Source organism: Halichoeres trimaculatus, unplaced genomic scaffold, assembly GCF_033239565.1.
Source record: "Halichoeres trimaculatus isolate MK-OKI-2021-1 unplaced genomic scaffold, fHalTri1.1 fHalTri1_scaffold_3, whole genome shotgun sequence".
Lineage (NCBI taxonomy): Eukaryota > Metazoa > Chordata > Actinopteri > Labriformes > Labridae > Halichoeres > Halichoeres trimaculatus.
In genome coordinates this window covers 12,354,147-12,371,391 of record NW_027437181.1, presented here as the reverse complement: position 1 = coordinate 12,371,391, position 17,245 = coordinate 12,354,147, and the positions used below count along the sequence as shown (strand labels likewise).

The window sequence follows — 17,245 nt, the reverse complement described above, 5'->3', positions numbered from 1 at the left end:
TCGGGTCACGTTTTAAATCCAGCACACTTTGCTTTTATAGTGTAATATGGTAATAACTTGGAGTTACTACCCACTGGCCTTTATGGTGCCTGTGCCACAAACATACATTTGGTAAAGAAGCAGGTCACTTTCACTTCATTCAGTTGTGCCCTCTCCACATCTGAGGGTTTATTTGAGGTTCATCTTCTTTAAATAAACAACACACTTGGTGGCTCCATAAAAGCCCCATTCTCGTGGCACATTGCAACACAGTCTCCACTGTGAGTAGTTGTCAGGCTTGATTTGTCAGTGTCACCACACTGGCAGGAAGACATTATTTCAACACAATGTGACGTCATCTCATTGAGTGCCTCCACGGTTACATAAGTTACAGAGAAGTTTGGAAACGCTTACAGTAAGGCTGCCTGTGACAGGAAGTGCTGTCGACATTTCTACACTTTTATTTCCGTGATAGAAAAAATAGCTTCATTGTCACAGCACAGAACAGAAACTGTGCAGCTTTTCTTGTGAAGCTGCTGATTTCTTTTTTCACTGCAGAGTTGTGTACCTAAAGCAGGTGGCACCTCATGTTCCCAAACATCAGCTCTGATTTATGGTGGTTTGAGTCAGAGCTACATTTAGCTGATGATTCAATGCTTGTTCCAGCAATCCCAGTGTAATTTAGTCTGCCTCTTAAACATTAAAAGCTGAGTCTCGAGGTGGCAGAGGGAAAGTCAGCACTTCTTCTCTGCTAATAACAATCTTGTGGCTGTGCAGTTAAACAAAATCCTGGTTATAAAACCAGTGCTGACGTGTGGCTGATGTGTGTGAGATCTTCCTTGATCCAAAAAATAACAGACAAGAGACAAAACTTTTTTTTACCAGTAATTTTATTTTGAGATATTTTGTAGAACAGGGGAACCAATGATTACAAAAAAAGTCCATAAGTGTTCTACATGCTACACCTTAACCTAATTCATCATGCTTGCCTGGAAAAAGTACATAGAAATTTAACAAAAAACGTACAATTAAAACTGACGTACATTTTACTCACCATTAACTTTACTTTAACTGTACCTTTCTCCTGCCTCCATGCACGCATTTACAGAACATTTAGATAAAAAATTAAGACTTTAGGCGCTTCTTGAAACCATAAAGCAGTTTTTCCACTAAAGACAGAACGCACCTATAAATAGAAAACAGAAAAAAAATGATATCCATTTGGACAGTATCGGTGGAAAACAGAAAGCCTCGACTCTTTGAAGAGAACACAACAGATGAATTTGCATCCTACTGTAAAACAAAGGAACACTTACACGCTCATATAGTGCCGAAATGAAACTGGAAGTCTGTCCAACTCCTCCATCTTCAATAATCACATTGAAATAACGCATTTTTTGATAAAATAAATATCGCACATCTGCTAGAAATAAATAATGATTACTGAAATACCTCACTATGTTAAATGCTAAAGTGAGACAGATTTCATCTACGCGACCACTTCATTTCATGGCATGAGGATGGTCATGTGTGTAAAGCACTAGTGCGGCTTCGAGTGTCTCTCGCGGCTGTTACCTTGAGGTAGATAACACATTTACATTAACGCTTACGATAATGGTTGCTGCTGGCATTATGTGTCGATTTACAGTATGAAAGGGTTATTAAGGAAGCTTTCTTTAGGGAAAATAAAATCATAAACCATTTTTTTTTTTTAGAAAAGGACAGCCCAACCCAGTTTTTCCTTGAACCCCTCCCATGAAAGTGTGTTTGAAAGCACTTAAAATGCCTACAGCAATGTTAGCATCGACCATCCTTCCTTGTGTCACACCAGAACAACCAAACCACGTCTCCTAAATCAGAAATCCTCTTCTTGCATGCTTTTTTTCCTCCTCTATATAACTCTGTCTCTCTCTCTTCATGTACAGTACTTTAAGTGTGTGAGTGACATGCCAGTTTAGCAATGAGGGCGTAGACATTAACCCATGAAGGCCTGGTGATCAAGGCTCAGAGTGATGACCGTAACTCTTTGAATATAACAAACCACCCCTCTCAACTCTTAAAAAACAAATTTAAAGTAACCATAATAAAAAAGGTATGAAATGATTCAAGTACAATAATATACCATGTTATTAAAAAACATAAAAATAAAACTGCCTAGTTTTTGCACTGTAAGGGAGGATATATACTCTTTTCTTTAATTAAGATGCTTGAAGATGCTGCTGTATGTTTTATGGGCAATTTGTGGTGAGCATTTGACAGCGCAGGGAGTAAGAGACGCCTGGATGGATTTTAGAGGCAAGTCATCGGTGCCGTCAAAGCCGGGCAGGGCCAGAGAGTCCAGCTGCACGTTGAGCACAATCTCTGTGTTCCTGCTGAGGAAGCTCTCCTCAAGCTCTCTCACCTCCGAGGGCTCGATCTCTGTAGTGGACACAGTCTCGGCGACCACCTCTTCTTTTCGGCTGAACAGGCGGTCCAGGTAGCTGGTGTAGGTGCTCTCCTTCTGGAAGTGGTCCTCTTTGCGAATGTCCCAGCATGCTTCGTCTATCAAGCAGCCGTTCTCGCTGATTCTCTCCCCGGAGCCAAAGCTCTCCCACGGCTGAGCGGGCCGGACGCTGTCCCCCAGCCCTCCTCCGCCCAACTGAGCGAGGTTAACCAGGCACTTCTCCTCTTTTTCCTGACTTATGGACTTGGACATGGAGCCAGAGCGGGGGGGCTCTAGCTGGGAAACTGAAGAGTTGAGCTCATTCAGGAGGCCCACCTCGTGGAGCAAGGCGACCTCCGGACACGGCTCTGGCTGCAGGCTCAGTTTGATGGTGCTGGCAATGAAGGAGTCAAAGTCGAAGCCCTGGGACTGCTGGCTCTGAGGCTTCTCCGTCTGATGTTTCTCCTGCTCTCGGTCCTTCTCCACCGGACTCTGGGTCTTCTCAGCCTCTTGCAGCGCTATCTGGGCCTTCACAAGCCCATTCTTCTCACACTTGCTCTTGGCCTTGCGATCGGCCTTCTCCTTGCTCTGCTGCTCCTTCCAGTTGGAGAGGTCGATGATGAGCTTGGGCTCATAGTAATGGTTGACCTCACTGTCTCTCCAGATGAGGTTGTCCAGGTAGGAGGGCGACACAGCCTTGTAGTTACAGGTGTGGCTGCACTGCTGGTCACAGTATTTGTTCTCGTGGTGGTCGTCATCCTGCCAAGAGCGCTCTGGCTGGAACATGGTGGAGTAGTCGTAGGATGGCTCGTCCAGGAACTTCTCCCGATCTCCATCAGCGTATTTACGGGGATCCACCTAGAAACGGATCACAGCAAATATTTAGTTTGTTTTCTCCTCAAGTTTAAGAAAAACTGAATTATGGTGTGGAGAGGAAGCAGACTGAACATACCTGAACCTCCTCCTCATCTGTCACATCAGAGAGAGCCCTTGGGTCGACTTGAACTTCTTCTGGGTCGTGGGTGCTGTGCAAGTGCCAGTCAGCTTCTGACAGCTGGCTCTCGTGATACCTGATGGAGAAAGACAGAGTAAACATCAGAACACACAAAACTTCAGGACAGGATCTTACTATACAAACAAACCATTAAAATATGTTTTTTCTTGTTATGTAATCTGTACTTCCAAACTAGGTCTGCTGTGGGAGCAGAGCAAACTATTTTCAACTGAAACCAAAGTCACAGAGCAAAAATGTAAGAAAAGAGATATTGATTCCTGAAGTTGGTTTTAAGAGGGAGCGGAGATTTGAGAGCAAAGAAGGGGGCAAGCATACCTGTCCCAGGTGTGGCTGTGGCTCTGGTCCATGAGCAGGATATCATCGACTTCATCCTCAATGTGGAAGGGGTGCAGAGAGATGGGCTCGTCTAGGGGGAAGGAGTAGTCAGCCATATAGGGGTGGGCCAGGGCCTCCTCTGCAGTCAAACGATCCATGGGGTTAAAGGTCAGAATCTTCTCCAGGAAATCCAAAGCTGCAGAGCAAGGGAGAGACAACAGCTGGCTTATTAAGTGGGAAACTTCGACCAACATGACTTCTAAATAAATAAATAAATAAAGTCCTAGTACTCACCCTGGGGGCTGACATCAGGAAGCAGCTTGGCCAGCGGTGTGTGAGGCGTGGACATGTCGTTACGGATAAAAACGGGGATGACGCTGTGGAGCTCCTGTCGGTCCTCCTCTCGCAGCACAGGGATGGACTCCAGTATCAGCTGCATCTGCTCCAGTTCATGGGCTCCTGAACAAGCAGGCAGACAAACAGCCCTTTTTAGAGGAGTTACACAACATTCAGCGCAGTCAGCCTGAGTGCTCAGGATCATGAGAACTGGGATGATATTTGCCCTGTGCTCAGCTCAAGGCAGTTTCAACAAACAAAAGCAAGCTCTCCGTCTCTCTTCTTCAGCTCATAGAGATTTAGATGGAGGGCACAGAGGGCACTAAAAGAAGACTGACTCAGGAGCTGTATGCTGAACAAACACACTTTCACACGCAGGATAAAACCACCTCATCAGATCTGTAACAGCCTTCTCACCTCATCACACTGACCCAGCCTGCCTCAAAGATTACACCCGAGTGTGTTTACATATGAGGTGTAACAGTGAGTCACACGCAAGAAACTGAGTCAACATTTACCAGCAAAGAGGGTTTTCCCTGTGAGCATCTCAGCAAAGATACAGCCGGCCGCCCACATGTCGATGGCTTTGGTGTAGTTGTTGGGTGAGAGCAGCAGGCGAGGAGACCTGTACCACTTGGTGACCAGACCTTCAGAGAGATGGCCCTGTTGGAGAAGAGATAAGGTAAATTTAATAAGGTGAAAGAAACTAAAGGAGGAAAAACTCACAGGAAAAAAAAGACAAGCACTGTGAGGCCCCAGTTAACCTTTAATAACCTTTGTAACTAGCTTTGTTTATGAGATCATAAGTCCAAATGTTTAATTTCCAGCTAAGAAGCTTTAAACCCTGTTTCCCTCAAATATGAAAACCATTTTAATACTTTCTTCATGTGCCCTGATGTCTTTCATTCCACACTGCTGTTCAACATGAGTTCACAGATCACACGACGCTCCCTGGGCCATACTAAACCCCATGACCCCCTCCCCGTGCCCTCTCCTTGACGAACCTGCTCTGTGCTGGTCACGTACGCAGCCCAGCCAGAGACAAAGACCCCAGAGAAAAAAGACAGATGAAAGGGGGGAGATCGAACACGTGCGGGCCCTGTCAGCAGTCTGAGAGAGCAGGATAATCCCCCACTGCCACACACTCCGCTCACCAATGACACACCAGTGACACCAACCTGCACTCTGCTCTCTCTGGACACAAAGGGAAGTGACCTGCGTGTGTTGAGTGGGACACTGGGGGAGGGGACGTGGTGAAACAACACACTCTCTCGTTCCCACAGTGCTCGTTTGTGGCGAATCTGAAATGGTCATCTGGATCAGTCCGGTTCCTCTCCCCACCCTCAGTTAGCCCTGTCTGCTTGATGTCACTCTATCCAGGAGTCTATCACGGGACTCTACTCATCCTCGTTTTTCAGGGTCTGTAATCAACACGCCCTGTTGACCGTAGCTACCACACCAACTTTAGCTAATCTGTTTGAGTCCAGTGGCCTTCAACAAGAGGCTTGTAAGGAGGTCGAGGGGAATTATGAGGTAGTTCCCCACACAGGCAGGTCACACCTCACCTACTGACTGAAACGTGCAAGTTTCACCAGCAGCTGCTTTAGGAAATCTGACCTATGTGAACGCCGTTACCATGAGGAAATACAACAACAAGACAAGCAGAAACATTGCAACAGAAATGTAGATAAGGTTAGCTGGAGAGAGCGTCAGGTCATTGCGTAAGGGCAATAGACTCAGAGATCAGAGTTTGTTTTCTAGATGAAAGAATAAAATGCATCAAATTTGATCTCTGATTTGAGTGTTCACCACAAGCATCAAAGCATCCAAGCGTCAGGCTTCTCAGAACCTCTGGCACCAGTAGGTGAATAACTCAACCACCTGATCCAGATCAGACCAGGCTGACATTTAATGACTCATGTCAGGCTGTCTCTGGCCACAGCAGCCTTCAGCAGCTGACCACATTTAATTAAAAGCAGACGTTGGTGCTCTGATTTTCACAGAGGCTGTTGACTGGAGACTAAAAGGAGACATTTCTTGGCTGGCTCTGGTGTATTTTAGTCCTCAGCCACCCACACACACGTGAATCCTTTGACAGGAGAAGCACTGAGCTGCAAATAGAAGGATAAGTGGAGCTTGACTGCAGATTTTCACATTAGACATATAGGCCTTGTATGGGTGAAGTATGTATTCTGTCATACCAACACGGATCAATGTGTACATGCTAGCTTTGATTCTTTTGATCTCTGATGGAGAGAAAATTGCAGGAATTCATGGACTGAAGATAAAATTAACCATCAAATGCTGTGATAGTGCAGCTGTTTTAATGAATAGTCAATGAGAAATGTAAAACATTTGCTGGTTCTGGTTCATAATGTGAGTTAGTCCAACTGTCTTCTGAAGTGAAAGATGTTTTTCGTTTTGTTCAGCTTATAAACAACAATGTGTTTGACAATAAAATTGCTGTCTGATCCTAATCTGAGCTGTGATGGTCATTTTATCCAATCTGCGATTTGTGACAACCATCTCACCTCAATCATTCACATCAAAATTAAAGGGAACCCTGGCTACCAGAACGTCATTTTCCTAAATGATCAGGGTTTTTTTTACCAGCTATATAAGAACGATAATAAAATCTCTCAAAATATCTCAGTTTGTATAAAATTTGAAAAAATATCTTCACTCGTAGGTCACCATTGTTGTTTACGCCGCAATGACGTCTGGGTAGTGACGTCATATGGTTGCACCGGTCTCAATCTCATATAGGATTTAACCTCACGATGCAAAGTCATGTCGTCTGTTCAACCATTTAAGTTTGAGCCCGAGAGAGATGTAAGTGAAAATGATAATACTGAAAACAGACAATCAAACGAACTTAAAAATGAAGACGAACGAGGACGCGAAGAGGCGAAAGCCGCCCAAAGTTGCTGGTGTGCTTGCGGCTGCTGCGTAGCTATGTCAATGGAGAGGGAGAGCGTCTGCTGTAAGGAGGTTCACTTTCTGTCATCAGCTGTTCAAGGTAACAATATCTAACTGTCCTTTGATTAAATTAATGCTATCAAAAATAAATCTTCACTAGAATCCTTCGCTGTTGTGTTTTTTCCATGAGGATGACCAACGACTTGATGTTGTCCAATGGAAGTTGTTTACGCCCACAAGCGATTTCCCACAACTTCCTTTTTTTCTTGTCTTTTGGGAAGCTGTGATGACTAACATCAGTCTAATTGTTTCCTTTGGACTGAAAAGTGCACCCAAAAGCAGCGCAATGTGGCATTATAATAGTTTTTTTTTTCGCTCCTGAAACCTAGTGACTTAAGGCGACTAGTAGTGAGTAAACAGCAAAGAAAAAACAATTCTCTATGTCTTTTAACAACAAATTCTTGTTTGAGACAAGCATTTAAGCATTTTTATGCCTATTAGTCCTTACAGTCGGCGTTCCTTTTAACATGCATGAATTTAGTTAGAATGCAAACACATGAGTAACTTAGCATTAGCAAACCCCAATAATAAAATTCCAGCAGTGTTGAAATGTTTTTTTAATTAGAATGGTAACAGTCCTCTTCAGCCACTTGCAGTATTAAAATTTTATTTGTGGGGGGGTAGCAGCAGCTGTGTTCAGTATTACCAAATTGATACATCAAAAACTAAATATTGAACTAAATGCAGCACATTCTCCAACGCATCAGTAGAAAAGGAAACAAACTCTGGACAGCCATCAGATCAGGGCTCCTTCAACAATTCCAACTAGAGAGAAACTTGAGGATGTTTTTCCTCTTTAAGAAGGAGGTGAAGCCATCTTTCTGAAACTCATTTAACCTAAAGTCGACTCCCATGCATTATTCTTGTGAGATCACGTGAAGCCTGAGCCAGACAAGCCTGACAAAATAATTAGGTCAAATGTGTGTGTGCTCTTCAGTTGAGCGGTGCAGAAAGCCTGTGAGGGTAAAAGGACCTCTGTGAACCCTTCACCCTCTTTTATTACATTCCTTAAAAGCTTTTAGTTTATTACTGCTCTAACATCACATACCACGCTCTTTATGTTGAGCCACAGGTGGACACATGACCCCAACTTATCCAAGTCTACATCAGTGACCTATTTGTCTCTATATGCACATCAAATGTGTTGCTCCAGTCAGCAGATGAGATATCACTTAGCTAAGGCACACATTTAAAGTGTAACAATATCCGTCAGAACTTGTTTACAACCACGACAGTTTTCTTGAACACAGCCGACACTACAAACTAAAAGTAGTGTGTTGAGTGTCAGATATTTCCTCTCAATGTAAATGTACTCAGAGTTAAGATGGGGCTAAAACTGACTCCCGCAACCAGACAAAAGGCTGGCTGGGAAAAAACGGGGGGGGTTACAGGAGTTGGATGGGTGCACATGAATTCTTGTCATTCTTGATCCTGAGCCACCATCAGGGTAAGCCTTGTGGTTCACACAGCCAGAAACAACTGGTTTTCTCACAACAATGAAAGCCAGCACAGAAACATGGGTGCTCCCAGCACGCTGCATGAAGCAGACTTAAAAGAGAAGCCATGGAGTATTAATAAAAGCCTTAAGGGCATCATAAGGCGTGATGTTTATGCTAACTTGAGCGACACAAAGCAGTAGGAACGTGGGTGGAAGAAATATTCTGTAATTCCCCGCTGATCTCTGAATCTAAATACCTCATCACTGAAGCCACGCCAGAGCCTGAGCTTCACTGGTGGAGAGCATTTCTTTATTTAGAAGCGGCGTTGTTCAAATAACATGCACTCAGCCACCCAGCTGCTCCAGCTCACCCAGCCTGATTCCAGTTGAGGTTGGTTGTGAAAGCAAATTTGCCCCCAGTGATTCCGCCCCAAATGTCTGGCCAGCACTGAAACCAACTGTTTTTCTATGCCTCCACACTCCAACGAGCTCCACAGTGTCGTGTGAGGGTGATGGGTTCATTTCACACATGCCTCATTTGGAACAAGGCACCAGATGCTGCACACTCAGAGGACTATAGGTGGTGTCACATTAAAGTGGCTGGGTGAGGTATCAGCGTCCTCCCTCCCCCACCAAACCACTATTGTTATCACAGCAGAGACAGAGACGGCAGCACAGTTTGGAAAGGGGAGCAGGGTCAAGCCTATTAGAGTCAGTGTGCTTATGGTGTCTGAATCCAAACTCAGCAGCAGAAGTTTGCTACAGGACTTTAGCAGACAACGCTGGAAAAGAAGAGAGCTGAGCCCAGCAAAGTAGATTTTCAATACCCTGTAGGCTGCATGTTTCCCCATCAGGAAAAAGTGCTAATCAGGAGAAAAACACATCCACACAGCTGTTCCAAAATAGTTACCCGTAGACAAAATGCCACTGACACTGCCTAAAATGTAGCATAGCCACAGATTTATAACCAGAAAAGTGGTTCTCTGATGCTTGGTAACAGACTTTTCTACACAGGCTGTCAAAACAATAGTTCAATCATTTCCTGGATGTACTGATCTATCTCAAAACTTTACGTTATGCCAAGTCATACATTAACAGCAGATATAAATAATCCAAACAGGCTGGACCTGCACTGCAACCAACACTCTACAAAGCCTTGGCTGATTGACTGAATTCAGGTCACAGAAAAACAGGACCTGAGCATCTCTATCGATAGTACCTCCGTTTGAATATAGAAAAGAAACAGACTCAGACATACACTCTTAGAAAGTAGAGCATGGTAAAACCTTTCAAAGTCTACTGCATTTAAATATTTTGAAAGAAACCCCATGGCAGCAGTCTGCTTCAGAACGACAGCAGACAAAAGCCAAACACACCAGAGCTGACCCCACACAAGCAGCTTTTCAATAACCTTCTGTTTTGTTTGTTTCCCCATCAGGAAAAAACTGCCTTCACACAGAGAAAAAAGCCCACATGGAAAAACCTGCTGTAGGTGAAGAGTGTAGTGACACCGGTGAGTGAACTGTGTGAGAAACTCTTGTATTTCCCCATCAAATATCAGGCCTAGCCTTCCACTTCCTGACAGACAACTATTGTCTGAACCGCAAATATGAGTCATGTATGAATGTAGAAGATGTGGGTAAAATGTGACAAGACAACAGGCGTATGGTGGTGGTAGTAGCAGTGATTGTCGTGATGTTCTAAAAAACAGTTCTAGTAAACAAATGTGTAAAGTCTGCCTCAGGGGATGTGTGGTGCTGCCTGCCCTCCTGGATGTGTAAAGGATATGAATGAGGCCGTGTTAGCCAGAGGAACCACGTCACGTGAGCTCGCTTCAGACTGTCCGATGACTAATCTGAGACACGTGTGAGCATCTGACTGCCTCAGTGCTCTACGGAGTGGGAGATTTCCCAAACAAGATTCTCTCACATCACACCACCATATGGCCCCTGAGTGGAATTTCCTAATCTCTTTATAAGGTGACAGAAATGAAGGCAATATACAGACCTCCACCTGGCTACACTTACACAGGCCAAGCCATACTGCTCTCATAGCAAAGATAAAAGACTTTATAGCAGCTATTACACAGCTTCAACAACATACACAGGTTTACAGGAAGCATTAAAAGGTGTACATTGAACATTTGGTGTATTAACATCTGGCTTTTAATGCCAAGGTTTAGATGCTGCTGGCATCAGGAATGAAAAATCCTGCAACACACAGAAAGGAGCCTTCATTGAGACCCAGATTTCTTGATTATACACTTCGTATCCATGAAAATGGAGTAATGACCCTTTGAAAATAGCAGAGAGGGAAGCATGCACTCTCAGATATAAATAGATTCCTCTGTGTGTTTTTATGAAACATGTCTATAATAGATCTGCTGCAGCCTGGAGCCTAAAACATTATCATTACAGGCAGAAAAAAAGCCCAAGGCTGAGCTACGACTGCGGCATTCACACATTCACTGTTTCTTTCTCACCTTGGTGAATGGATTCTCCTCATCTCTTTTCATCACAAACCCACTCATTTTTAAATTTAGGCCTGGAATGGAGCCTGTTTTCACTTCTAGCTGTATACATTTGCAAGCGGAAAACAAACAGTTCCCAGGGTTGTGCTTCCGCAGCCTCAATTCTCCTGACAAGGGAAGCAGAGGCGTTACCTCAAGGACCCACATCCTGTCTTGTTTACTTCCTGCTGTGAAACTGCGCCTCCCTCATGGGAGCTCTGCATTACTGGGCAATAACCTAAACATCACGTGTCAGAGCAACAACAGCTTATCTTTGGATGCAAAGATTGCAAATGTTTAACAAATGCTCTTCTGGGAACTTGCACACTACCTGTTCTGAAAACTCATTAAAATCAATACACCAACCCAGCAACTGGAACACAAACTCACCTTGTGAGAGTAGTGGGGGTCCATGATGCGTGCCAATCCAAAGTCCCCAATCTTCAGGACCAAGTCCTCTGTGTTGACGAACAGGTTGGCAGGCTTGAGGTCACGGTGCAGCACGTTAGCAGAGTGGATATACTTAAGGCCCCTGAGGAGCTGGTACATAAAGAGCCTGGCGTGGCCTTCAGACAAGAGGCCCCGCTCCAGCAGCTGGCACAGGTCAGTCTCCATGTATTCCTGCACAATGTACACAGAGTTGACCTCTGTCAGGGATACCACATCCTCTGTTAGCCTGCGACCGTTGGGCCCCAGAGTCTCAAACACCTGGTGACAGGAAAAAAACAACATGTCAGTGTGTAAAGTTTCAAAATCATCATTACTTTTCACCCTGCCTGAGCGTCTTACCTTGACTATGTTGTCGTGATCAAGGCGTCTGATGATCTTGATTTCCCGCAGAGCATGTTTAACACTCTGGGGGTCGGTCAAGATGATTTTTTTCACAGCTACCCGCTTGTCACAGTCTGTGTCAACTGCAGAAAACACCAGGCCGTTTCCTCCGTAGCCAAGAGGCTTCAAGTCCATGTAGCGAGATCCCAGGTCAAAGCCATGGATGTTCATCAGGGATTCAAATTTCTCAGCCATGACGACAAAGTCTGCCTTCAACACACTAAGCTTCCGCTGTCTCTGACGTTTGGTCTCTGGCCTATTTCAAGTCAAACTCCAACACCAATAGAGAAATTTATCTGCTTCAAGAGGCTAAACTGACTGCCCCCTATACAGATGACTACCCAGTCCCCCTTTTCTGACTGTCACTGTCAGATGTGGGGCACAAATGTATAATCCATCTTTCTTTCCATTTTGAAGAAGGAGAGAAAATGTTATAGATGAATTCCTCCTCAAATTTTAACTGACTAGTGTCCAAAGGCTGCAATGGAATGAACTAGAATTGGGCCAATTAAAAAGCTCTGACACTATAATTAACTATAAAAGCATGTAGTTGCATCCTTACAGTGCAGATACATTCAGTGTATGACTGGTCCTGAGTTGCTTCATGTGAAATGTGCTTCAATGCACGCCTTTTTTTAAGTCTTCTTTTTAAATTTAAGTTTATGTGTTATTTTTCTGTCAAGTAACCTGATCTATACAACTGAAATGAATCTGGCCTTTAAGTCTTCAAAACAAATTATTCACCCTCAATGATCAGGTGGCTCAAGCTCGCCACAGTCGCAATCAAAACTATCCTCCATTTTACTTGAGTGCCACCTGAAAGACAAAAAAATGACAAGAGGAAATGCTCAGAATCATACTCTAAATGATTAAAGGGCACAATTTAAGAAGAGAAAGACCCAAGGAAGCATATTATTCACCGGCTTTCGTGTAAACGTGGTGTCTAATGGAAACTAACCCTCCCCCGCCCGGTTAGAGCGCTCGCTAGTCCGGTTTCTGGGTATCGGTAATATAAGATCAACCTACAGAGACCTGACGAAGAATAACATGAACGAGAATACTGAAGAACCTTAAATTTAAAGGCGGAACCATCCGTTTGCTCGATATATTTATATTTATACCGCCTATTTTTGGCCTTCACCCGGTCTGACTGGCTGGCGGAAAAAACCAAGAATGGAAGCATAACGGCCAGCAGACGAGCTACAGACGGACCTCCCTCGACTTGTATCTAATTTTAAAAACATTACTATTACCAGCCATTAAAATACTTATTGCCACATCTATACTAATAAAATAATGAACACCATATATATGTATTTTTTATTAAATATTAGAGTAAACGTAGAGGTGAAAGCCGCTGATAGCACGAACAAAGGGCTCGTTGTTGGCTGAGGCTCCTGACTACGTGGAAACAGCTCGCCTCGCGCTAAGCAGCACAAAGCCGTCAACGGTTAAACCATTAAAAAATGGATATACAGTGAACAGTCATACAACAAAACAACAAAGACACACATCGGCAAGTAACAGCGTACTCACAGTCCTTATTCGTCGCATTAGTTTTGTTATAGCTTTAATCAAACCCTAAGCGAGGTTTGACGGTGCTCCGCTGCCGAGCTCTGCGAATCTGTTGCAATCGCCATAGAGGCTGGGCAGAGCTATGAAAGGGAACGTGACGTCACACGACCCCTTAAAGGACTATCGGAAATTCCCAGTTAAAGAGAGAGCCCTTCACGGGTGATATGCTTCAGGGTATTAAAAGACAAAAATTAGCACACACACACACCAGACACACACACACACACACACACACACACACACACACACACACACACACACACACACACACACACACACACACACACAAAACAACTCGGGGCCACTCCAAGTAGGTTTCAAATATATTAATTATATTAATTAAATAATTTTGATATATTTTACAAATAACATACACTGTCATCCACAAGCCTACTGCTTTTCAATAGAACATTTAATTATAGGGAGTGTCAAGACCTTTTTGGATGAGGTGACTTCCCTGGGTTCCTGAATTGTTCATTCTATAGCATTTATTAACTCTTTTCTTCCACTAACTGTACTTAGCCCCATTTGACAATGTTGGAACACAGCCCTGCCTCTGAAAAGGCAAACAGCCAACTAGTTTATGAAAGCCAGCTAAGGAGTCAAATCAGGTTTGGAAGGAGGCCCATGCCACCCCTTTCACGGTGCCTGGAAACTCTATAATTTACCTTTGAATAAATTGTAACATATAGCTTACCATTTGTCATCATCCCAGAATAAGATATTTCTAGTTATTTAAAAAAAAATGTGGGGAACATGTCACCTTGCGTTATAAAAATATGATTATTGGTTATTATCTATTTCTACTATATGTCTAATAGTATGTGTTCATTTGAACAACATCTACAAAAAACGTGTATTTTCTCAAAACAAAATTATGGCAATGTCACGTAGTTTGTTTTACTAACAGTTATTTTATAACTGCATTGTTGAACTAGTCTCGACATCTTGGAGTTCCGAGCGGTACTTGAACGCAGCAGGAATTCATTCAAAACATGTGTTCGGGGTTGGAGCTCGGGATCACATGACAGCGCTAGATTCAAATTCTAACGTAATATTTCCGCACAGTTTTACGGATACAATCACAACACTAGCCATCCCACAATAAACACTGAAATCAGGACTGGAAGCAGGTATGAAACAAAGTTCAATAAGAGGTGCGAACTTAAATCACGTTCTACTTGGCAATAAAACAAAAAAAACATCCTTGTAAAAACATACACGAAGGTTAACGAGAAAGCAGGATTGTTGTTGTTTTTTCTTCTAGTAATTTTCTCTTTAAGCTCTCCTACTAAGGTACGAGTTTGATGAGTGACAGATAAGAGAACAATCTGTTTTTTTAGTTGAAAAAAGGTAAGAACAACACAAGGGAACATATCGCATTCTCTTACCTGAATGAAAATCCTTTGTGTTAATCTTCCATTCTAATGAAGTATAAAAAACAGTCCCTATGTTCTGCTGCTACTGTAAGCTACGTCGCAGTTGTTTTTGTTCCGTTGTTTGCAGGATTTGTCCACGGTTTGTTTTTCTTTAGCTTGATGTTTTTGTATGGGAATTAACGTTGTTTTCAGATTATGGCACGCATTAATCGTGTCAGTCAGAAAGAAGATCCCTGGGACAGTTTACTCAATACAGAGAGTGGACTTAAAAAAAAAAGTCCATCTGGCACTGATGCGTGTTTGTCCTCTTCTAGCGGTCCGTCCTCACATCTGATCTCCACGAGGTTTACACATCCCGAGCAAAACAAAGCAGAAAGTTCAAGAAAACTATTCACTTTCTGTCCGGATCCCTTTGATTCAGACGGTATTCTACAGTGTCCTACAGCCTGCAGCGCTTGGTCCCCTCTCTCTGTGGATGCTGCCGCTGCTGCTGTGAATGGATGGATGGGCGTGCAAGCATCAGCATCCCAGCCGCTGCAGCGAGTCTACATCAGCATCCGCAGACAGACCATGTGGGAACCCATGTGCCTAAGAATGCAGATGGTTCTCACGGGCTGGGATGGGCTCTGCGATGGAGGAACAGCAGGGACTGCATGCGGACTGAGAAGGATGCGACAGATTTAGAAAACTACTTTCTGTAGTGGTTTGTAAAGGAGGAGGCAACACTAAGAGTAACGTTCAACTCTCTGAAGCTAGTCTGATTTCAGCTGAGAGCAAGGTGTACATTTTCTCCAATATATCAGCCTCCAGGACCCATGGTTTTTAAGCCTGCATATGTTTGGATCCCATATGCTAAGCTGAATTTTGAAGAGAGATGTCAATGCATGAGTTGGTAGCCTATGTATTTACATACATTCATGGACAGATAGACAGTCAGGCAGACAGACAGATAAATAGATACTATAGCAAAGGTCGAAATTTATCTCTTAAAAATGGAAGTAGGTCTCTGGGGCTACATTATTTCGGTCAATAAATCATGCAAATATAATGGTTTGAAAATCTATGTTTTGATTTCATCTAAAAAAAAAATCAAAGGTCAGAGGTCGATTTAGTGCAGTCTTTGCTCTGAGACACTTCAGATGAGCAGATGTTTTCCAGTGTGACATTTTGAACCTCCCTTTGAGGAATGCACTGCCAGTCCAGCACATTTTGCATCTTTACAAACTTGGTGAGACAGCTTCCAACTGCCCTTTACATAATACACCGCCCCTAGAGTGGCCTCTCTGCCTTTCCTTTAGACTCACCAAATACCTCGATCACTGCAAACAAATGATGATGAAATTTTAAAAAAAGAAAAAAAGAAATAACAGTTTTGATGTGATCTTGCTCAGCGCTCTCAGCGACCTGTCTGCGGTACAAGAACAAGTGGAGGTCAGGAGGTGAGACTGAACTGTATGTCATCCTATTATGGAGGTCATGTGATAATTCATTCACATTCTGATTATTTTAGGAGTAAACATGTTGAGAATTTTTTTCTAGCTTATGTTATTTTTATCCCAGTCACAAGCAATAACTTACAATCTGCCTCCAGCCGGCTTCACTTGTTACATCATGAGACAAATAGTTGACGGCAAGTCTGACTGTGTCGCTGAGTTAAGATTACAGGGACGCCACTCATGCTTTCTGTTAGTGCTGTTTAACTATAACACTGAGCTTCAAAACAAATCACACAGTGTTCTTACTGTCCAGGGGTCCTGCTTGTGAGGATCTTATTCACCTGAGTTCAAACTCTCTCACGCACTCCCTTTTTTTTTTTATCTATATAGGGCATAAGAGTGACCTGGCGCCAGTCCTGTTCTCTAGCTCACTTAATCACAAGACCTATATTTCAGTCTTCTCTCTTGGTTCCTTCTGTCTTGCAGAAATCAACACTGCTCTAAATGCCACGAACCTGGTATTTATGCTGACTAGAAAACACTGAGGTGTCAACTTCTTTCTTTTTTTACAATCAAAAATTTTTGCAACTTACCCACATTGAAATGATCCTCTGAAGGCCGGTGCAACATGGTACAAAAGTTAATATTCCATCCAGGAGAATGCAATAGTCCGACAGTCCAGGTCCGACAGTGAGACAGGTGTAGAGGTTTTAGTGCATTCCACTATCTCCCTGTATATGTCTGTGTGGGTATGTGAATGTATTCGCAGAGTGTTATCCTACTCCATGTGCCTCTGGCTGTGAGGTGGAGCTCCATGGACAGTTAATATAGGCCAGTCCAGAGAGGGGAGGAGACTGCTCTGTGTATGGCTTGGCCCTTCAGTGTGTCAGACCCAGCAACACCACTACTACCACCTCTCCGTCTCTCACTTTCACTGCTACTTTTTTTTTCTCATGCTCAAATCTGCTCTTGTTGATGTTTTGCTTCAGTCTGGACAAAAACTAATTCCATGTGTAGCAAATTCTTTAAAT

At 43.4% G+C, this 17,245-nt stretch overlaps 1 protein-coding gene across 3 annotated transcripts; it reads right to left on the bottom strand.

Annotated features, from left to right (window-relative positions):
• Window positions 1-865: 865 nt before the first annotated feature.
• On the bottom strand, window positions 866-16,998 carry mapk6 (mitogen-activated protein kinase 6). 3 transcript variants are annotated; one of them, XM_074666292.1, is made up of 8 exons: window positions 16,808-16,998; window positions 11,783-12,640; window positions 11,384-11,701; window positions 4,586-4,730; window positions 4,026-4,190; window positions 3,732-3,927; window positions 3,354-3,471; window positions 866-3,259 (listed from the first exon to the last, which is right to left on the bottom strand). In XM_074666292.1, exons 2-8 carry the CDS (start codon window positions 12,017-12,019, stop codon window positions 2,174-2,176), a joined length of 2,265 nt encoding a protein of 754 aa, XP_074522393.1. In that variant the 5' UTR covers window positions 12,020-12,640; window positions 16,808-16,998; the 3' UTR covers window positions 866-2,173. The 3 variants fall into 3 exon arrangements, with proteins under 3 accessions (XP_074522393.1, XP_074522394.1, XP_074522392.1); XM_074666293.1 differs by lacking the exon at window positions 16,808-16,998 and adding an exon at window positions 14,791-15,251; XM_074666291.1 differs by lacking the exon at window positions 16,808-16,998 and adding an exon at window positions 13,361-13,493.
• Between the last annotated feature and the right edge of the window lie 247 nt (window positions 16,999-17,245).